This window comes from Cydia splendana, chromosome 4 (assembly GCF_910591565.1).
Source record: "Cydia splendana chromosome 4, ilCydSple1.2, whole genome shotgun sequence".
In the NCBI taxonomy this organism is placed as follows: Eukaryota; Metazoa; Arthropoda; class Insecta; order Lepidoptera; family Tortricidae; genus Cydia; species Cydia splendana.
The window spans coordinates 2,682,892-2,706,692 of record NC_085963.1 but is presented as its reverse complement, the minus strand read 5'-3'; the positions used below and the strand labels follow the sequence as shown (position 1 = coordinate 2,706,692).

At 37.2% G+C, this 23,801-nt stretch overlaps 1 protein-coding gene across 1 annotated transcript in view; it reads right to left on the bottom strand.

The window, feature by feature from the left end:
* The window catches only part of LOC134789728 (kinesin-like protein KIF21A), a 121,038-nt gene extending 101,302 nt beyond the window's left edge, over positions 1–19,736 (bottom strand). The window contains exons 1-2 of the mRNA XM_063760360.1: positions 19,401–19,736; positions 17,722–17,775 (exon numbers count right to left, since the gene is read on the bottom strand). Coding sequence (XP_063616430.1) covers positions 17,722–17,759 — 38 coding nt within the window. The 5' untranslated portion in view covers positions 17,760–17,775; positions 19,401–19,736. The remainder of the gene's footprint in view (positions 1–17,721; positions 17,776–19,400) is intronic.
* Between the last annotated feature and the right edge of the window lie 4,065 nt (positions 19,737–23,801).

Sequence of the window (23,801 nt, the reverse complement as noted above, 5' to 3'; positions counted from 1 at the left end):
TTCTCCGTGCGGAGAAGGTAGATTTCGAGTAGAAGGAGATTCTCCAGAATGGGGATCATTTTCCAGATGGCGGCGGTTCCACAAGTCCTGTAAAATTGTATGATTTGCACAGAACACGGCAGCAAATTTCATAAATTTCTTCGATATTTGGATCTTTAATGTCTTTTTCACGTAGGTATAATAAAGAAAACTTGGTTTTCTAGGTTTTATTAACAATAGAACAAGATGAAATATGGCCAAATCAAATCGCAAAAGGAATAACAAAGTGACCTTTACTTAAGTGTTGAAATTTTGGCAATATCGCAAATCCTCAATGGAAATAATCTCGTCTTAACTTACAAGGAAAACCAGCTAAGATAATATTTAAATTAGCACAAAAGTCAGGGTTGGAGGCGTTGGAGCGAAAGGGCATTTCTATCCTGTCTGCATGATTCAAAAACAGTTTTAAGACTAGTATAACTGGACCTCTACGATAATAACAATTATAAGGAGACGGAAGCAAGACTTAAGCTGGCTGGTGTAATGTTGTGAATCAGAAGTATCAGAACAGCCCACACTGCGCGGGAGTTCGCCCACCCGTGTTCCACATAACCTTATTGAGTTGCGTTATGAGTGTTGACAGAGACAAATGAAAAACGAAGACTGCTTATTCATTCAAAATTGAGTTTTAGTCATTAGGTCGCTGCTGGTAACCATCGCGAGCCGGACTTCTGGGTGTGGTATTTCGGCGGTTCGGTGGGAATCTGCCGAATCCTAGACCAGATCAGGTGACGCAACAGAAAACTACGTCGCAAACATGAATTTATAGATTTTTTAGTATTTAAGATTTTATGTATGTTAGTTTGTAAGATATGTATGTATCTATGGGCCCTAATAGTTGCCTGAAAATAAATGATATTTGATTTGATTGTTATAGAGCAATTCGCGAACGCATGGTTTCATCTACCATGCGTCGTTAATAGCTCTACACATATATCATTATTATGCTATTCGAACAGAAAGAGAGAGAAAAACAAATGGTGGAAAGCGAAAGCCAAAGTTTTGACGCCATTTTCAATAACTATGGCAATCGATTTCACAAGAAATGTGCCATTCTTCATTTTCACTAATCTCTGGTTAGCCGGTTATACTATGATACCAAAAGGCGCAAGTTAATATAAGACTCCTATGAACATACTGCTTTTTGAAGTGTTTTGCTACGACTAGTGTTATGATTAAGGTTTTTGCGCGTTGTTGCGTTTTACTAGATCGATTTGGGCTATATGCTTTGGTAACATTGTGCCGAGCGCGAGCGTGGGGTAATGTACCAAACCTAGGAATGCAGTCAAATAGTTAGAGCGTTGGTGGTTGATTCTAGACCAAAGCTTCTTTCGATTTTTAATTGACTGATTTATATATTATGGCAGTCTTGTTCAAATCAGCAAGCTTAAATGTAGAGCCGAAAAATGTTCTGGCTTCATAAACGTTTTTTGTAGCGCAATTTATTGCATTAAACCTTTTAATGTCGAGCTCCCCTAGGTATTTTTTTCTGCACCCCTCTGTAATTTTGTTATGCCATAAAAGAAAGAGAGAAAGGAGAATACTTAGAAAGATCCTGGGCCCTGTCAGAAGAGAAGATGGCAGTTTTAGACTCCGCAAAAACGTCGAGATTGAAGATCTTGTGGCTGCACCCAATTTATTTATTTATTTATCACTCAAATAAGTGACACAGCAGTACAGAACAAACCAAGGCACTGTGAAACTACAAAATAAGAATACAAGAAAACAACAAAAATACTACAAATAAAAACCAAAGACAAATTAAACATTACATTTGGGCGACGACATAACAGTGTGGCTCCGTTGCATAGTCTGTCTTGGTGTAGGATTCGGCACGTCCCCCGGAACTGCCGAAACACCACACCCTTCGGCCAGAAGTCCGCGCTTGCGATGGTGTCCTGCAACGACCGCGGCACGCGCACCACAAATGAACTGAAGTGCACATAGTGACGCGACTGTAGCTGGTGCACCGTGTGTAGCCAGTCTTCTGGCGGACGTACTTCACCACCTCGTCGGCTCCGCTGGAGTAATGCAGGCGAGACACGTAGAGCGCCTTACTCGGTGTCGCAATTCGTAGACCAGAATGAACCGGCAATTAATGGAGGAATTAACGTTATAGGCGAGAGAAAAGCTCACTGTTTCCACTGGCTCGGCCACGTTTTGAGAATGGAGGAGGATTGCGGCGCTAAAAGGGCATACTTGGGAAGCTCGGTAGGGCGGAGGCCAATCGGACGTCCCAGGTATCGCTGAGGCGAGGAGGTTGAAGCGGACTTGCGCGATCTCCAAGCCGATAACTGGTGGGAGATAGCACAGGGTCGAGACAACTGCCGTGTACTCCTGTCGTAGGCCAAGACCCATTTTGGGTCGCTGCGCCATTAAGTAAGTACTATATGTGTAGAATTTTCTGCGCTCCCCTTAACATCTAGATTAGTTTACCTATCCTCCTTCTTGCTTCGTTCTCCTCAGTGCTGAAGGTCGTGACACTCGTGACCTACGTGGAGGTCATGATTCCGGATAGCAGATTTCCAGCCTATCCGATCCCTTGCGACTTCAAAGGCATCATGGACCTTGATGGATAGCGATTTGCTAACCAACACGTTGGACTGCGGCCCCTTATCATTCCTTCCACCGAATCAGTGACCATCAGGTTGTCTCCAGTCTTCCTGGCTAGTGGCTATGTGTCCGAAGAATTCAAATACGCTCCGGAGACATGAGGTTGAAAGCCTGGTGGTTACTCCGAGCTCCTGGAGTATAGAGGCGTTGGTCCGGTGTTCGGTCCAAGATATGCCTAGAATTTCCGCCAGCACCACATTTCAAAGGCTTCAAGGCGCTTCCTATCAGCCGAGTTTACCTATACATGTAAGTATGTATTATAAAAATAAACCAACCACAACAACAGTGAAAAGCCTTTCTTTACCAAAACAGCTCGTAATATTTCAACTTAAACCACAATAGCCGTTTAATAAACGATCGAGTCAATTCCCCATAATATCCGGTGACAACGATGGCACAATCGCTGACAATGGCCACGCGCCATTGTGCCAATTGCTTATCTGTGCCAATCCGTGCCACAGGACTATTTGGCGTTACGAGCTGAAGCAATTCGTTTAATGACTTAATACATTCGATTATGTTGTAAAATTGACGTAACTTTTATGACTTCAGTTAGCATTTGACCTTCGATTTCGAATCGCAGTTTGTTTTTTTTTTTTGCTTTTGGTTTGTTTCTATTTCCGTTCCGGTATGTGTGTTATTTCCGTTTCATGTGTATTGTAATGTACCTGATAATGCAAATAAATGAAATGAAATTTGCAATGATTTTCAACCATTGAATCAGCTTTACTGTGATGAGATAAATAATTAGGTACAACTTTTGGATTAGAGCACGTTTGAGATTCTATGTTTTTTTTTTAATTCTTTTTCAGTATTGGTGAAATATGTAGTTAACGAATATGTCACCCGAATATAAACAAATAGATTGACACCTTGTGGACCAACATCACGTTTGACGTTAAGGAACCGTTCGGATTTAGGCTACAACAGCATTACTTGCAGTATTGCAGCGCGTTATTACTGCCCACTGCACAGCTGCAGCAGTAATGAGGTAGAAATAAGAGATATGTATCTGTGCTAGCCGTTGCACAATCGAATAGACAATTCTATCGCCGAGGACACATGCTCATGCCAAACCAAACAATATATTAAAGCGATTCACTATACAATTCCACGTTACATTGTAGGTGGACCAATGTAATTCTAACATGTGATACGTGAGGTCAGCACAGCTGCGGAAATATAGTTAAAAACTTATCTAAAACCCCTCTTGTTTATTAAGGGGCTAACTGATTAACAGTCCGCCGGACGGTATCGGCCTGTCAGTTAGTACAAAATTTTGATAGTTCCGAACAACTGACAGGCCGATACCGTCCGGCGGACTGTTAATCAGTGGGCCCCTTTAACCTGCCAAAACCGACTTCGGTTGAACAGTGAACACCCAAGAATACAGAGGCGAACACTAAAGTTCGTTGAGTGCGGGCATCTTTCTATTTCACTCTAATTACTCCTGAATTGGACTAAAAGAGAAAAATGCCCTCATTTTACGAACTTCGGTGTTCACGGTAGGCAATGTAGGCATTCAGTTTCGGCGCGCAAAATTCACACCACTAAAGACAGTGGTGTACCTAATACAGGCGGAACCGTGGCAATAGAATGACTAGCTTTGACTTTTACCGCCCACCTTATTTACCGACAATGAACCCTATTTAATAAAACATAAGGTGTTAATTAGTTTGTTGATTGACTTGGCAATGCAGGCGGCTAAACAATAAACATGTCAAGTTTATTGTTAAAGAGGTGATGCGTTGAATAATAGTTGAGCGGCGTATACAGGGAGAGCCACAATAACCCGACACACTTAAACTAAATGTTGCTGAATCATAATCATTCACCAAATTTCGCGGTAAATTATCAAAAAGTGTGAAAAATTCTAACTATAAAACTCCCGTGAGTCTTGAAGATATTAAACTTATTTTAATTGAAGTTGAAGTTGAAACGGGTTAGTCAAGTATTAGGTATTAAATCGAATGATCGCTCGACATGACATTGTTTCGATCAAATTTTCAAAACATGTCGAGCGTTTATTCGACAATTATTAATTATGCATCAGGAATTTGTGTAAAATGTTTTTGTCGGCTTATTTGGGCCCTCCTGTATACTCTTGACATTATGTTATGGAAGGATATACATGCGTGAGGTGAGAGGTTTACATTTTGACAAGTCCTGTCACGTAGACTGTACCGGATGTCACTGTTATATTACGTAAGACTGTCAATGAGTCGCATCGTCAGATGGGATTCTTGTAATATGAATAATATGATAGTTTATTAACGTTTAAGAATTAGAGGACTACTTATATATATGATGGTATACTTCGTAGTTTTGATAAGGCTGACTGAACTAAGACAATAGCGGTTGAATTTGACTTAACAAAAAAAGGTATCAGTTAACTGGATACTGGATAGTATCATTTCAGTAACAGCTAAAATCGGTCATAACAGATTTATATGCGATTTATTACAGCAAATGTATAGTAGATTCATTCAATTGATTTAGTACATGCAACGCTCAAACAGGAGTCCCTATGAATCAGTCTGAAAGCAAAAGGGCCAAAAGAAAATTGAAACAATTCCTCATTCAACGATTTTTTCTAGACTATATAGAGTAGAAATTCTACCTTTCCAAGGACAGACATCTAGGTCATACGGTTGGGAAACTAGTCAAACCATTAATAATTCTAGGTGTTGACGAAATAGGACGCCGAGGATGACAGACGGAATCGATGGCTTCCCACGTGTCTAATGTAATATTAAAAAGGTAGGTCAAACGCTGGATGAAATCCAAAAGATCGTATATACAGTAACTTAGGTAAGTAGGTATTCAACTTTATTTCGTTGCAGTAAGGTTTAGGTTCGGTCTGTTGACTGAGTTGTTGATATATGTAGGTATGGGTCTAAATAACGTTTGTTTGTGGGAGTTATAACATGTGTAATTATAAAAGTTACCTAGAGATAGCTTATTGGAACTTGTACTTTTATGAGATCACTATAGCTTCTGCAAGCAAATTCGTCAGCGTGGAATGATGATTTCGTTACTACCTTATGTCCTTCCTTGGGCCTTAATACATCCTGGTTCTTTACCAAAATTTAACATCGCTGAACCGGCGGTTAAAGCGTGAAAACATAATAGACAGATAACAGACATATGTATTTTCGCAATTTAGGTATAATATTAAAAATATAGGACATTATTACACAAATTGCCAAAGCCCCACAGTAAGCTCATTATGGCCCAACAATTAGTAAGGCGGTTGGGATTTAAACAGATATCAGTTTAATACAAGATTTGGACACATAATAAGTAAGAGCACTAAATTTAAGCAGGTAGGTTAAGTGTCACATTACTCACATTTACTAAGTAAGTTAGGTATAAATAAAAAGCATAATGACACACGCCTGCGTGCCTAGCCAAGGTGACAATTGCTTGCGCTACGACAACGAAACGCTCTGTCTCTCTATCACTCTTCCATATTATTTGGTGTGACGTTGACATTTGCGTTTTGTTCGCTACGGAGCGTAAACGATTGGCATGTCGGCTACGCACCCAGGAGCATTAGACACAGGCGACAAAAGTCATCGAGGAATACGTCAACGAAAACGTGTGTGGGAAGGAAGGCTTGCTCCTAATTTGTCGACATGACGGCTGAGTAATGACAACAAATTCTCGGAAAATATACAAGGTTGCTTGATCGAATGATCGTAGGTTCTATGAAGGCTTTAGTTTAAACTTTCACGATTTTTACACATTGTTATTGACCGAGCGTTAGCAAAGCGAAAGCCTCCGTTGCAGCTTAGGAAAAAGTACTTTCGTATGTCGGGATGTTCTCCTCTGCAGCTTCTGCAGGACACATTTCTCAACAGAATCTCGTAAAATTTTGTGGGCAGGTTTGATAGTTAGAAATTTTCGTGTTAAACGTGCAGGGCAAGCGGGCGTAACTTTAGCTTGTGTTAGTGTTAATAGAAACACATATAAATCGTAAATCGGTAGGCCCTCAAAACGGCATACACGCGTTGCTCAAGTTGGCACTTCTAAGTTTAAGGTTAACCAAAAAACAATGTTAGATATTAGCCGGAATATTAATGTTTTCGCGCAAACGATTGACAGACAGACAGTGACAGTAGGTACTCCATAAGACTGACGTCATTCACCTCTAATCTAAACGCACCAAATGCACCACATACCTACAGGCATATGACGTTACCTGTTACCGGCTCAACGGCTGCATTGTCACACCAAGTAAGGTGCCGATCTGACAGTTATGGCGGCAAGATTACTGGCGCAGTGGGGATATACATATAGGTACACCATCAAGACGATTAATGCAAGTAAAGTTGCATGCAATGGACCTAAATTGACCGGGCACGGTGATGGAAAATAAATATGTACGTAGATATCTCTTTATCTCTCGCCATTCAGCGAGGAAATACGGCCAGTCTTCTACGAACCTTGCACGATGTAAATTTTTTAGGCTATAAGTTTTTGTAGGTACTTAGTAAGTTTTACTATGTTTATTTTTCTCTTTTTAGAGTTGAATGACTTTTATTACTTTCTAAATCTGGACAGAAAATGGAACCTACAACATTAGGAAATTTTGAATCAATTAATTAAGCCTTTTTATTTCCTTAATAAAATTTGATTTACAATGGTATTGTGATTTGAGTGCATGCAATTTTATAAATTTTAGTTTAAATAATAATAAAAACAATTACAGCACAAATAATAAATAATAACATTTTTATCAAGGACCTCTTCATAGAGTAAAGGCCTCCTCCATTTTTCTCCTTATTAGGAAAATAAAACATCAAAAAAGCAGTACCTATTGCAAAAGAAAAGACAGTTTCTAATTCCCATATTTCTTACATTCTCATACCTCTGTTAAAACTCCCAGTCAGACGAGAAGGCACCAACAATACGCGATCAGAATGCCGAGCGCGTCATAACAACGTATTTCCTTTCAAAGGTCCGATTCCATTTGCATAACCATCGAACCGCTCCATTCAGGTAATACTATCGCCATAACAATCGAACACAGTGATTTCTGAACAGGAAATGCGGTTGAAACATCTGAAGCTATTCTATCGGTTTGACGAAACCTGAGGTGGATGACATATCTGTATGATGACGAAGCATGCAGTGTGGATCTGAAGGTACCTACGCTGTTAGTATTATGTTGTTTTTTTGGGTCAATAAATTATTTTTTTCTTTTTCTTTTTTTCTTATTTTTTATATTTAGAGATTTAAATCTTTACCCTGGAATCTGTATGCTTGGAAACATACTTGTCATACGCATCGCATGATGTTGCGTACGTGGGCTCAGTTTGTCCCTGTTTTGAGACTTGCAGGGACAAGCTTTAAAAATTACATAGAAAATAACTATTACCCCCCTACGACAAAAATGCCTTACATCATTCCGGAAAAGAGCTGATATTCTTCAAACATAGCTAAGAACCTTCACAAGGAAACTCGCTTTCACGTTAAAAAACCGCATCGAAATCGGTCCATCTGTTTGAGAGATCAATACGATGCCGCAGACAGACATTTTCGTCTAACTTAAAATCCTCTTTAAGCATCGGGAGTTAAAAAAAAAAACAAATTTGAACAGCACGTTTATAGAAGATTGCTAGAGTTAGACCGAGATAAGTCTGCAACGATTTTAATAGCACACGCAGTGCAAGTGTTATTTTAAACGTCAAACTTCTATAAAATTATGACTTAGGTATAAATAACACTTGCACTGCGTGTGCTATCAAAATCGTTACAGACTTGTCTTGGTCTAACTCTATGTGCTTTGTAAATTTAAACCGGTTTGCCAAGTCAGCTATGATTTACGACCTCCTGAACAAAGATAAATGTGGTGAAACACACTAATTGCGGAAATTCGCGAACCGCCAAAGCGGACCTAACGTGTGCTTTGATGTTGAGCTGGCTATTTTGCCCTACGGTGAGAATCTTCAAAAGGCAGTAATAATAGTACAGTGTTGGGTGCATTTGATTTATTGATTGCGTTAATATTAAACTGAGCTGATGTGTCCAATGTCCATATTCCTTGGTACAGTCAACCGGCGAAGTGCGTGTCGAATCAGGCAAAATATAGGGCCGAACAGTTGAAAGTCGGAATTTCAAAGGTTGCTGACGGAAGGCAAAGAGTTACAAAAAATGAGAACGGACATTTGTTCAAAAAAGTTTTCAAGGGAAAATTAGTGGTTTACCATCAGATTTTGCTGATGGAAAGTCAAATTTTAGTAGATACCTACAATATTTGCTAAAGTTTAACACTTAACTGCCGCATTAATTCAAGTAACACTGTTTTGTCAGGGTTTGATACTTGGCACTATTGTTTATTCTGTGATATTAGGAAACTTCAGGAATGTTCCTACTGCATTTGTTCTCGCTCGAACGGCCGCCGGGCGCGCTTAACTAAGAAATCGCAAAAGGAATGAACACTATTTTATAATTAGCCATACATAACGAGACGAGAATTACATGCGGAAGTTAATGCCAGTTATCTATATAACTAAGGAGGTTAATTTAGAATGTCAAGCGTAACGAGTTGTTTATGCATTCATTTCTAGAAATTGAGAAACTGGTTTGAAGAAAATTTTAACTAAGTTGCAGCGGGGCAAATTCGACTGCGGGGTCGTTTCAACTAATCGAAATATCTTCCATGTTTTACATTATTAACACATTCACTGCCCCCGACGCACATCGACGTCCACCGTCATACAAGTTAGTTCCTAGGCCACGCCCCCTGGCAGTGAATGCGTTAACTAGAGTCACACACAACACATCTTTTTCGCTATCTAGACATATAGGGTACTCTAGTTAATAATGTAAAACATGGAAAATATTTCGGTTAGTTTAAATTATCCCGCAGTCGAAATTGTCCCGCTGCACCTTACAACGAAGAAAAAATGCCTAACGACGAGGGCAATAATTACACTTTTTCCAGTTATGTGTATTACTTTGACAAGCTCTATATCTTGTTGTCCTCTTGCGAACCCCCACCCTTTACCCTTTTCAGACCTAATTCCTTACCCTACTACCCTTACCCGATTACCATTTTTCAGATAACTGCCATAACTGGGGATTTTTTCCTGTGCGTAGTTCAACTTCGAGAACTATACCTAGTTCAGTAGGTATTCGAATTTAAGAGGAAATCTCTTGTCGGTGCAATACTCAGATGTTTGGGTGGTTGGCATCCTTATTATCGATATGTATAGAGAGTGCGTTTCGCCGGCCGAAGTGTAAGAGTACTTATTATAATTAGAAACTAGCGACCCGCCCCAGTTTCGCACGGGTTACACAACACACCTAAATCTTCCTCAAGAATCACTCTAATGATAGGTGAAAACCGCATGAAAATCCGTTCAGTAGTTTTTTAGTTTATCGCGAATATATAGGGTCAGGCGGGGAACTTTTTGAAGTGAAAACTTCTTTATGGTAGGGGAGCCCAAGAGGGGATTTTTGTGTTTACTCGAGCGCGTCAGATTAAGATATGAATGATATCTTGCTACCCCGTGTAGTCTACCTTTACCCCTTTTAGCCATCTATGTTGAGTCCTTGGTTGGTGGGGGGTTCAACAAATTGTTAAGCAGATTGTGGATTTGGTCATATTAGTCCAAATTAACTCCCGGAGTGCAACCCGTTGTTTTTTTTAATAGGTATAGTGACAAACGAACTGAACGAGCTTAACGTAATTCACACTGTCCTCTAAGATTGTCTTTATTGCATCAGTTAGTCACGTTAATGGCAATAATGGCAGTTATACGGCTATAAACGCTCAGCGTTAAATAGTGACGTGATCTAGCATTGAGAATGCTGCGACTACACTATTAATATACAATCCACTGAAAATCAGCGTCGTTGCACTATGTGCTCCGACACATGCTGAGTGGTATCCTGTTTGAGATAACAAGGTACAAAATTATGTCGTATAGATATTTAATATCTGTTAATTTTAAGATTGCTAATGTTATGTCAAATAAATTCTTTTCATTTCATTTCAAGTAGCATTTGGTTATTTTGGACGTAAGCGACATAATATAGGTGATTAAATGCAACAGGATCAAACATAATATGTGGTACTTAGAATTAAGCTTTCTTGTATAATATCGTTTAGGTTTTTTTTGAGAGTTTGATTGGCTAATTTCTTACCCAATCATCTTGCTTCTGGACCAATTGCGTGCTAAAATGATAGACCCAAACGAAAATTAGGGAACACAAACTGTCATTTTGGTATCTGGCATATACCAAACCTTTGGCTGTCATAACCTTTTTTAGATAAACAGACAGCCGTAGGAAAAATATCTTGTTAGACCGACATTTCGTCAAAATATAAATTAAAAGCAGGTGTATAGGTAATAAGTCCATGAAAATAGAATAAAAAAAAAACTGTTTTGTCTTTAAAAACTCTACCTTATTTTGAAATTCAGGACAAAAGCCATTTATAACAATTAGACAAACTTGAGACAGTAATGAGTACAAATTGCAGTCTTAATTGCAGCAATTTGGCTAGACTTGCATTAGAGGTCATTCACTTTCCTTGTTAGATGTAAACATGGATATCCACATTTAATCATTTATCCTTACAAAATACATATGTGGTGCAGAAGGTTGGCATATAGATTATATGTACCTAACATAATTAATATGCCAAATTTCTCGGCCTATTTTCTAAATGGATAGGTAAATAAGGTAAATTCCTCTGTTAGTATTTTTTTTGTGTATGCTTGAAGGTGTTATATTACGCTATTCAACATCATATAATTCATATATTATACAGGGACATGGGAATACATTTTTTATAGAAGAGCGTTTTCCAAAAAAAAAATACATTTCATTCATGTCTTCAAAATATTGACTTCTTGGGCTCATTTTACTCAGAATCATTTGTACATTCGAGCCTCATATATGAAAAAATGTGCCAGAAAATTATGTATGAAAATATTTTTCCAGTGCGTCACGTTCATTTCATACAAATAAAAAATTATTCATACAAAAATGTGACGATCTGGAAAGGAAATCTTGGAACACATTTTTTCATGTATGAGGCGTGAATGTACAAATGATACTGAGTAAAATGAGCCCTAGAAGTCAATATTTTGAAGACATGGATGAAATGTACATTTTTTTTGGAAAACGCTCAGAAACTTCTTTAATAGTGTTTACTGTAAGGGTCGTCCGATATATTAATTACTAGCGAACCGCCCCGGCTTCGCACGGGTTACCAAATTATACACTTAAACCTTCCTCAAGAATCACTCTATTGATAGGTGAAGACCGCATGAAAATCTGTTCAGTAGTTTTTGAGTTTATCGCGAACAAACATACAAACACACAAACAGACAGAAGCGGCGGGGGACTTTGTTTGTAAGGTGTAGTGATTTTTGTTAATTTGGCTGTGAGTAATTAAATTATTAAGACTGCACTATTACTCTATAGTCTATACGTATTTGTAGACAGCCACTACTACAACATTTTTATACATCATAAAGTCAAAATCAATATGGCATAGAGAAGATATGATGTACCTACCTATTATTTGGCTGGCCTCAAAAATCAAATTGTTTGACCTTTATTGTACAAATTTACGATACTTTCTATTTCAATATACCAATCGGTACGGTAGCCAAACCTATCCACATTTACATTGTTTTAATCTAAGCAATTATGGATTCTAAAAACATATGCAAAAGGTTGATTCTATCAGTTTAATGTTAGGTTTGGTTAGAGACGAGTATAATAAGATATTTTCTTGTTTTAATATGAGGCCTTTGGCTATTAGTCATACACATGTAATTGTGTATGTGTGACTGTATGACAGAGTTCACGGCAAACAGAAGATGACAGAGCGTCGGTGGGTACTCCATCATTTCATTAGTAATTATAGGTTTACCATGCCTACTGGCAGAGGTACTCTTTAGAAATTAGTTACAGTCAACGGTAAGTCTTCGTGGTATGGTATACAATTCTTAATTATATGTCCCCAGAGCAATGAAAATTAACCGCTCGGTCCGTATGATAGCTGCTATGTGAGAAAATTCGATTTGAATACAAGACCTCAAGTTTAAAAAATCGGTCACGTGTATAACTCTGCCTGAACATGAAAAATAGTTTGATAGTGTATGTGTGTGTGTGTGTGTGTGTGTAGGTATTTATTAATTTCCGCGACCAAAGGCCGGTTGTCCGGAAGAGATCTGTTATTTACCTCTACTTATGTTGCTGTTTTCTTACCTAATTATTTTCTTATATTGAGGTGTGCAATAAAGACTATTTGTATTTTGTATAACTCTTACAACATAACTTGTTACATAGTTACACGAAAGGCCAACGAACTGCCAGTGAACTAATATGTACTTATTTATAAAACAGTAGTTCGAATGCAATTTTCCAATTGGATTGCAGTTTAAGTGCAATTGGTTTGTGTAGGCCCACACAGACCAAAGACCGTTTTCATATAGTAGTGGGGACGGATTTAAGGGCTTATGTCACATTTTAGTATATATAGCCCATAACAGATACTGTATTTGATATACATAGCAACAGTTTACTCGTATAACCACTAAAAGATTACACAAAAACGTGAATTATCGATTCACATAAAACGTCAAACTGTGTGCATTCACTGCAAATATTTATTCAGCTTCCGTAGTTGTTGCAATATATCAAGGATTTTGAGCATCGAGCGCGCATGTTGATTGAAGTAATTTGAACAGAAAGTTATAGTGGCCTTGTAGAGTCTATTCGGAAAGAGAAGAGTCGTGGAATGTATTAGGCCCCATACATTTCACGACTCTTCTCTTTCCGCACAGACTCTAGTCGCTGCAATCACTTAGGTAGGTAACACTTGTTTTCCGGTGCACGTAAATATCGCGATAGCCTGGCGATTCGTGTTTTCTCTGCTAGGGGATGATATGGCAGTTGCATTCGAATAATTGATAAAATAGCCGTGCGACCCCGGAAACTTTGAGTATGAATGCGGCCATTCTAAAAACATGTCTGCGGTTGCATCTAATTATTCAGACCTTTTATACATTGTATAGAGTCGTGGCAATTAGGCTGGCACATTCTACAAGAATTGTCACAAGCAGGAAAGCGCCAAGATGATAAAGTCTAAGAATTAATATCAACAGCAGAACTAAATAAAAATAAAATAATAAAAAATCTTTATTTCCAAAAATACAAATTACAGAGTGAGGCAGAGGTCTCCGCACTAGGCTTCGCCTGTATCGCGGGGTACCAGGATTACATTAAACAACAGAATTATTGTTACAAACAAAGTCCAGCTTATGGCAAAATAAACTTATTATAACTAACAATCATATCAACACAATAAAGGTTAATAAAGGTATAGTACTTATATATAACATTAATAAGCTAAAGTACATTATCTAACATAGCTTCTGTCTCGGCATAACTGTTTATAAATTATCTATGACAATAAATTATTCTCTCTCTATGACATGTAAGGACTCTGTTCGCATTTTATGTCGCCAATTTATAACTACGCCCACACAATAACCTAATAGAGATGTCATAATTATTGCCGTCATAAATATTGAAAGTGAAATTAACATGCGACGGTCAAATACGAAATATTGCGGACTATTGTTAATACGAGAACGTATTAGTCACATGTCACTTACAGTATAAATAAAACAAAGGTAGGTATACAGGTATGACACGTTTACATATATGCATACATATTTTGTAATTTACATAATAATTGATAGTGAAGTGTTTGTTAACAAGTAGGGTTAGCAAAGTGTTAGAAATATTCGTCACACCTTTTATGTAATCTAACATTTTACGATGCGTGTACAGTCGACGTCAAAGATATGTTTACATTTTTAGCCTTATTACAAAGTAATAAGGTGCAATAGTGTAAACATATTTTTGACGTCGACTGTACAGTCGCCATCAGATATATTGGAGCGGCCGAGGTGCTCAAAAATATCTGAACACGCACTCTAACGCCTTGACAATAGAGGCGTGTTCAGATATTTGTGAACACCTTGGCCGCTCCGATATATCTGATGGTGACAGTACATACATACGTAACGTAAATGCACGTTTTATTTTCATGTAATGTAACCTAAGGTGGATGAAGTTTTTGCGTACTTTTTTAATTTTGATGTTCATTTTCAATGTCATCCAATAGTTGGGCCATTTTATTTAAAGTTGTCCCCTACACTTTTTTTTCAAAATTGGGATTTTTTATGTTATTTCTAATCAAAATCACGAGCTCTTTCTATCCTAATAGGAGAAAAAAGTGTCCCAAGGATTTTTTCCCATTCCGTTACCACTTTTTCATAGACTTTGTATGGCGGTTTCGGAATGGAAAGATCGAATAATGTATGGAAATCTTGGGACACTTTTGGGGATTCTGAGTAGAAATAACATAAAAAATCCCAATTATGAAAAAAAAGTGTAGGGGACAACTTTAAATAAAATGGCCCAGTTGCGCGAAGCGTCAAAACTGTAAAAAAAATAAACGCCTGTGCAGGTGCACACTTACCCTTTATTAATAAACGCGCTACAAACCTCGATTAGCTAATAATCGTTTGTCGTTATCTGTCATTTTAACTTAAGTATTGGTAAGAAAAGGATGGATTTTATGAATAAGGGGGTTAATATACAGATCTTTATGAGAGAAGGCACAAAGCTCGCGCGATTAACGCACACACGGCGAGATGCTATGGCCTTAAATTGTTAAAATGTAAAATTACGTTAACAAACCGCAAATCACTGGTAAAATGACTGGGCAAGTAATAAGACATCAATAGAACTCACATCCATTATTGCCGACTGTACCCCCACTATTCTTTCCATTGTGGCCGTAACTATGAAAATTGGTGTGGTAATTCGGTGGAAATTTTATTCGTCATTGAAAGATTGTCAACTATTGTCATTAGGGTCAGGTCTTTGTGTCAAGTTTTTTGTCCTGGCGGTTCTTGAGTCTTGAGTTACTTACGTATAATTTACCACTACACCTTAATAAAACAAAGTCCCCCGCCGCGTCTGTCTGTTTTTGGGTAGGTATGTTCGCGATAAACTGGAAAACTACTGAACGGATTTTCAAGCAGTTTTCACCTATAGTCTGTTCGAGAAACGGAAAACGGTGAAAAATAGAGATAATACTCCTAAAAATACGTGTGATACCTCATTAGATTCGTAATGATGTCTAGATAAATGTATTCTAAGCGTGTATTAGCACACAAAAAATATCAAAAGTTATAAACAAAAAAAGGGGGAAAAAAGTAGATATTTTTTATTTCCCTAATATCTCAAAAAGTATTAATATTTAAGAAACCAAAATTAATATTATAAAAGAGGAGGATATTTCCAATAAAACATTCCATACTTGCAGAACTAAGTGTAACTCCATTATTTATACTTTTTATTCAACGCTGAACACAGCCCTCCGCGCCTCCTTTTCGAGAAACGCGCGCGGCGTGAAAAAACGATTACGTAACATTAAATATAATTTTAAAGATATTAAATATTGATTGAAAAATTTTAAAAAAATATGGTGTATTTAAAACATGTTAACAAATCTACTACTTTTATAAATTTATCTTAAAGTAATTTTTTGTATAAGTTATGCAATTTTTTATCAACAAAATTTTCTCGAACATCCTTCTTTATTGAAAACGAAAAAAAATGTATAAATATTAAATAACTATCGGTAAATTTTGTCGCTTTCTAGAGTCCTTCTCATATACATGCTTAATAAGATCACATTATAAAAGTTTTAATAAAGTTAATACTTTGCTTAAAATAAGTTTTAGAATAACATAGAAAATTTACGAAAAATGAAAAATCAAGGTAACATTGTAACATATAACACAATATTATTATAACCAAACTATTAAAATATATAAAAAAATTTCAGAACTTTTATAACGTGATCTTATTAGAAGGGCTCTAGACGGCGAGGAAATGTTACAATAGTTATGTATACATTTTTTTTCGTTTTCAATAAAGAAGGAATTTCGAAAAAATTTTGTTCTTTAACAATTGCCTAACTTGTTGAAAAAATAACTTTAAGATAAATTTCTACAAGTATTACATTTCTTGACATGTTTTAAATACACCATATTTTTTTAAAATTTTTCAATGAATATTTAATACCTTTAAAATTAAATTTAATGTTACGTAATCGCTTTTTCACGCCGCGCGCGTTTCCCGAAAATGCGGCGCGGAGGGCTGTGTTCAGCGTTGAATAAAAAGTATAAATAATGGAGATACAGTTCTGGAAGTATGAAATGCTTGGTTAGAAATATCCTCCTCTTTTATAATATTAATTTTTGTTTCTTAAATATTAATACTTTTTGAGATATTTGAGAAATAAGAAAAATCTATATTTTTCTTCTTTTTTTTCTTAGTAACTTTTGTAATTTTTTTATGTGCTAATACACGCTTCGAATACATTTTTCTAGACATCATTACGAATCTAATGAGGTATCACACGTATTTTTGGGGGTATTATCTCTATTTTTCACCGTTTTCCGTTTCTCGAACAGACTACTATGAACAGAGTTATTCTTGAATTCTTGGGGAAGGTTTGGGTGTATAATTTGTTAAGGTTTTGTGTAACCCGTGCGAAGGCTGCGAAGCCGGGGCGGGTCGCTAATATACTATAGTATAGGTAGTTTTAGTTATACAAAAACATATACACAGTTGTATAAAAATCTATAGAAATATGTATACAATTTTGTAAAAATGTAAATAATAAAATGATAATTAGTTTCACTATAGTAGAGATTTTCTGAGATGATTTTTTCGGATCAAACCCTAATCTGCTAAACAAAAGGATCTTCTCAAGTGGGCATAAATTGGGTTGGTCGGTCGAAGTACTTAGCAGATGGCGCCACCATAGCTTGCCCTGTCAATCCCTAGAATAGTGTCAAATTTTTGTTTTTCAATGGAATTTTATGCCCTGGATGCCCTTTAAGCTGAATCTCATAGAAAAAGGGGCAAGCTATGATGGCGCCATCTATGTAAACCTTTGACAGTAGCCAACCCCATTGCTTTTACACATAAATGTAAGAAGTGAACAATTACCTGACTGCAACTCGCACGCTTGACTCGTCGCTGGACATGGCTGCATCGGTCAACCTGAAAGATAATAAGAACTATACAAATTTACTTGTACATTACATTGAAGAACTGAAAATTGACTGTTAAAATTAAGTGGTAATTACAACCAAGTGTGTAGTGTTTTAAGGATACAATATTTCATTTTGAAAAAGTCTGCATAGCTTGTTTACAATATGGAGATATGTGTAATTGTGTATACACTTACTAGCCAACTTCACAGTATTGAAAATATTGATATCAACAACAATCAGGATTTTAAGGGGCCCACTGATTAACAGTCCGCCGGACGGTATCAGCCTGTCAGTTGGTCAGAACTGTCCAAATTTTGTTCTAACTGACAGGCCGATACCATCCGGCGGACTGTTAATCAGTGGGCCCCTTCACAGTAAGTATGAGTTTGTTTTAAAAATAGGAAAAAAAACAAATATTTGTATTTCATAAATACTCCATAAAAACTTTCATTAGGACTAATTTAAAAAGTCTAGCTTTAATTCAGTTTGTTACCACACTTACCACTGTTATTATAAAGTGAACAGAAGATTATATAGGTAAATTTATTATTTAACCATCTTTATCTTAATTTTTAGCCAAAACCTATTGTCACTTTCTATGAGATGGGCATACATTGGGGTCAATAACCTGGCCTATTTGCAACAATTATAATAATGACAAATAATTAGAGGGCATTTTTAACCTCCAATGCCCTCATACAAAAAAAATGCAGTCAATTTTGAATTAATGGTACCATTTCTTATACTTATAAGAAAATAAAATTTAATTTAATTTATAATCTAATGAACTAAAACAAGTCAACTCTTTTCCAATTAATAATGATTCAAATTTCATTGGAGGTACATTGTAATATGTAGTATTAGAACAATAGGATGCTGGAAGGAAGCTGAATTAAATTTTATTTGTCATTTTAACATCACACATTTAGGTATGCTGCAACTATATGTAATATTATAGTTCATTTTTTTAGCCTTAGATAAAAGGTAAACAATCTTGATGTGTCTTTTTATTGAAAAACACTTTTGAAAAATAAGCCACAGCAAATATGTAACAATTTTGAATCATATACGATTATTTACATTCTTTGCTTTCATAAGTAATAGTTACTGATTTTTAAAAAGCGATTTTCATTAAAAAGACCCATCAAGATCGTGTAGTCTTTTCCTAATGCTAAAAAACGAACTATAGAGGCATTAACTTATCTATACAAACTTCACTAATAAAATCATTATTCCATAAGTAAACATAAAGCAATACTGTGTCAAAATATCAGTGTACAATATTTTCAAGGTGAAGCTCCTTATCTGTTTACTTTTATCATAGATTATCTCATTTACAAGTCAGTTTACGTATCAAAACAAAGTCAAACCAAAACAACTGCCATGACTAGTAACGTATCATTATACATAATACGATTAAGGTATATAAGTTCATTAACCAAGTAAAATATAACAGAAAATATCGTAAGAAAGCATTGATAAACTATTGACACCAATCATTGTTGAGAAATTGATGTCATGATCATAATTCCGAGCGTAGAACACAATACCGAGGTACTTCAACAAGAGGGGAAGCAACGGATGTTTGCAAAACACTTATTTCTGAACGAATGCACACACGAAAATACTTACAAATGGCAAAATAATCCTTAAATCAGCCACAATACATCACATTTCACGGAACACTGCGTTAAGACACTAATAACAGACAACGATCGCGATTTTTGTCCATCTTCTATGAAAGAAACTGTAAAATAATTTTATAATTGAGCGCTTCGCCTCGTGTACAGACAATTATCCAGTTTTAACACAAGCTTTCATTTTCCACGGACGCGGTATTCGAGGCGTACGTTATTTTGTTTTAGACGCGTGTTATTAACAATCGAATTAGATGGCGATTAGAAAGCGCATCGCCGCTCTCCATTCACCATCGCTCGCTCGAATTGACTAACTGACAGTGACAGCAATAGCAGACGGCAATCGGTGAACTGTCAAAATCAGAGTTGCCATGTTTCTTTTGTATTTTATCATTGAGCCGCGTACAAAAAAATAACATTTATTTACATGTCGTAATTAATTGTAGTTTGCCAATCCATTTTATTAAATTTCAATTTTATCTTTCATGTCGTGTACTTATTTTTAACAATTTAAAAAAGAATAATTGCGTATTTGAAATATTATAAAATTATTATGATACGAACGCATTGTTATTAGTGCAGTTCAAGACACAAAAGTGCCGTACGTAACAAATAGATGGCGTTAATATCAATTAACCATGTTGTACAAAAGTTTGTTCATAGATGGCGCAGTTTTCAGTATTCACAAAGTAAAAAAATGTAATGTATTATAAGATCATGTTTTGGGTTTCGTTTTTACTGTAGATTAAAACCTCGAAACAGGTGCCACTCCAAACTAACCAGCGTTTGATTTGATAGGTAAGCCCATGGTAAGCCTTTGTAGCCTAAGATACTTGCCAAGTCTCTTCTTCTCTGAGATGATGAAGATAGTTAAGCATTTATCATGTTATGTAGGTGAGGGACCAGAATCATAAGGACGATTGAGCGCCAGAGCACAGAATAAATAATAGTAGGTACTACCGTACAGAAAGGAAACTTCCTATAAAACCGAAGTTTGACCGCGGTTCAGGGTCGAATCATGCTGTCCCTTTCTAATATATGGCACTATCCCTTTCGGCTATTTAGGGTTGTCAAAATTCAAGCCATTATCTTATCTGTGGTCGTGCACGCAAAGGGACGTCAAGTTCTGTAAACCCTAATAATTGCTCTAAAACACTTTAAAATGTACTGACCTCATAATAAGTTTTATAAAAATGAAGTTCTACGGCAAAGTGCCTCTTAATCCTTAGATTTGTGGCCCAGTTCGAAACCAGATTTTAAAACGTCTAGTTTCTCTCACCAATTTATTTTGACCCCTGAATCGTAACAATTCGCGTTCAGAGAGGGTTCTTATTTATTTGGGTTATAAAGTGAGTCACTGTGATAGGCGAATTATATACTCCGATAAATGAGAAGTGTTTTCGCATGGGAACCTCGACAATTAATTGTTGTTTTTGATATTGCTTGTTTAGTGAAACACGAAGAACTTATTTGCTGCAGCTTACCTTTATTTCCTTCTATCTTTAAAAAGTAACAAAAATGCCTGTTTGAGGACAATTTGTAAGCCAATTTGACTATGAAAAATTCTACCATGAGGTAGTGAAGGGTTGAAAATTGTAATTAAATAGGTAGCGATTGTATATCCCATTGTCAGCGGCAGCCTAGAGGTTGGATAACAAGGCAGTCGTATACTATAGAGTCTGTTCGAAAAGCAACTATCTATAGCAACAACCCTAGCAGATTTTTTTTCTTAGCATAAAAGATAAGGGCCTCGCAAAGATAAGCTGCCCGGAGCCAACCAAGTAATTAATAAGAATTCTATGGCCGCCGCAGACTATTGTAATACATAAAAAATTCATGACTCTGCAACATTATGCTCATCATACAAATTGCTTACCGGGATCTGAACCCAGGACTACTGACTAGGTCAGAAAGGTCATCGACCAGACGTAGGCCAGACAGGGCAGGCAACATAGCTTTATATATTTCTCTCCTTGTGTATATTACCAATCGGCGCAATTTTTATCAAGGCTAACAACCTCGTTGATCGGCGTACAGCTCCCAGACGTATTAAATTATTATCCACTTATACTTGGACAAAAAAATATTAAGTACTTATAAGATTTTTTGCATTCATTTTTAAAGTCTGTCCCCGAATCTCCGAAATTATAATGTATATATACGATGATAAACTGAGGTCTTTGACTTAGTGTTCAATGAATGGCGACCATGTTGTGAACGGTAGTATACTTTATGTTTCCCATATAACCATACCGGTCGCAGAATCATCAAATAAGAAACTAAATGTCAGATGTGTCGTAACGGCGTCGCAACAGTATACACACAATGTGCCAGAATTGTTTCAGTAACTAAGTGTCGTCACCGTGTGTACGCTTTTCGGTAACAAGGTCTCGACACATTGTGTGCACTTTGCGTGCGGCTTCTGACCAAATCTGTGCGTACACAATGTGTCGTAACGGCTACCGAACTGTGTGAACTTTGTGACTAAAATGCGTCTGCGTCGACTCTTCCCCATTTCTGGTAACTGTGTCGAAACGGCGACGACACTGCGACTAGAATTGTGACCGGAATAGACGGTGTCGACGCAAGATGTGTTTACACCGTGTCGTAACGGCGACTGAAAATGGTTGTATGGGTTGATAAACAAAGCCAGCTACCGATTTTTACGATTAAACCCTCCTACGACAACACACAAAATAGACAGGCTTAACATGAAGCCTCGTAAACGTCAGCTGCGGTATCGCTGGTGTCAGTGGCGGTAAGTCGGTTAACCTAGTTTTATACCGGTGGTGTCACCTAAGTAATAGGCCACTCAGCTTTTGAGATGCTCGGAGCACACTATTAATAAGCGCCCACACAACCATTTTCGGTCGCCAATTACGACACGGTATAGACACATCTTGCGTCGACACCGTCTATTCCGGTCACAATTCCAGTCGCAGTGTCGTCGCCGTTACGACACTTACCAGAAATGGGGAAGAGTCGACGCAGACACATTTTAGTTACAAAGTGTCGTCGCCGTGTGCACGCATTGTTACCAGTTTGCGACTGCGGTTGTCATTTAATTCATGGAGGTATCATAATCTCCGGGTAATTTTTAACCGACTTTCTTTTTCAAAGGTTTGACTTGTTAATGGTATAACGTTATACTTTACTAGTATCGATTCCGTGCTTCTAACGAGTTTCTACCGTCGTATTTACTTTCGCCAAGCCAACAGGCATTATTGCATTGCAATTGCTTAGCGAGCATGGCCTTTCAGTACAAAGTTATAAATATCATAATTTCAATTATGCACTCAGCAGTAGGTGGATACGGACTGAATATAACGAAGTAGGTAAGAACCTAAGCTTTCATTGCGGATAGCAATTGCTTTCAACAGAACACATCAGTACGGATATGATGGTCGTTTTATGTCTACGTGACAGCGTGATAAAACAGTGTCCGTCAGCGTCCATCCCGCGGTGTTAAAAGGTATAGTCACGTTATTTTATCACGTTGATAAAACCATCCATAATAGCGCGGCAGGTCCCGACAAAAGATTTTCCAGAAACTGTGCGTCTCTTCAGAAACCCTGCCTCGCAGAGCTAAACTGTAGTAATGATCTATCGCCTGCCGTATTATGTCCAATACGACCAATTCGGTCCAATACGACCTTCAAACCTTCAAGAAAAGTGCAGGTACTTCCGTCTTAAAAACCGGCAGCCCCTCTGGTGTCCATAGGCGACAGTCATTACTTACCATCAGGCGACTCATTCGCTCGTTTGCCTCATATATCATAAAAACGGACAATTCAGTTCTCCAACTCGTACAACCAATGTGAATACACTTTCAGAAGGTTTGTCTAGATTTCTAGAAAACTTGGGAGCCTGCAGTGAAAGGCTACCGGCGCGACGACCATAAGTATTCCCAAACGCACGCTATTCCTGACTTAGGTCTCAACTTATCTGTTTAATCCTTGATGATAAAATTCCAAGTCAAATGTCGAAAAGCGATATCGCCACGACCACGACATGTCACCGCATATCGGAGTGTCATCACCCAACCGCGACCTCAACATCGACTCAACACGTCACATTTAAATAAAGGCGGTTCACACGCGGCGCGGCGTCGCGTGTCGGGGCGAACGCCCTCGGTGTGACCCGGCCCTAACGACGCTAGTTTATACAAATGTGATTATTATTGTTACCTATTCATATTTATAATTGGTAGTTTACTTTAAGTTCATAACTCGCTCTGGGTGGGGATGGGGACCAATAGGTAGGTACCTAGATTTAAATTTATTTTTGCAGTGCCACTTCAAGCTTTTAATCTGTAGGTTGATGGTATAAAGATTTAGATATGTTACCTACTTTTAATTTATCTTTCGGTGTAGGAAAATGAAAACGTTGGTGCAAT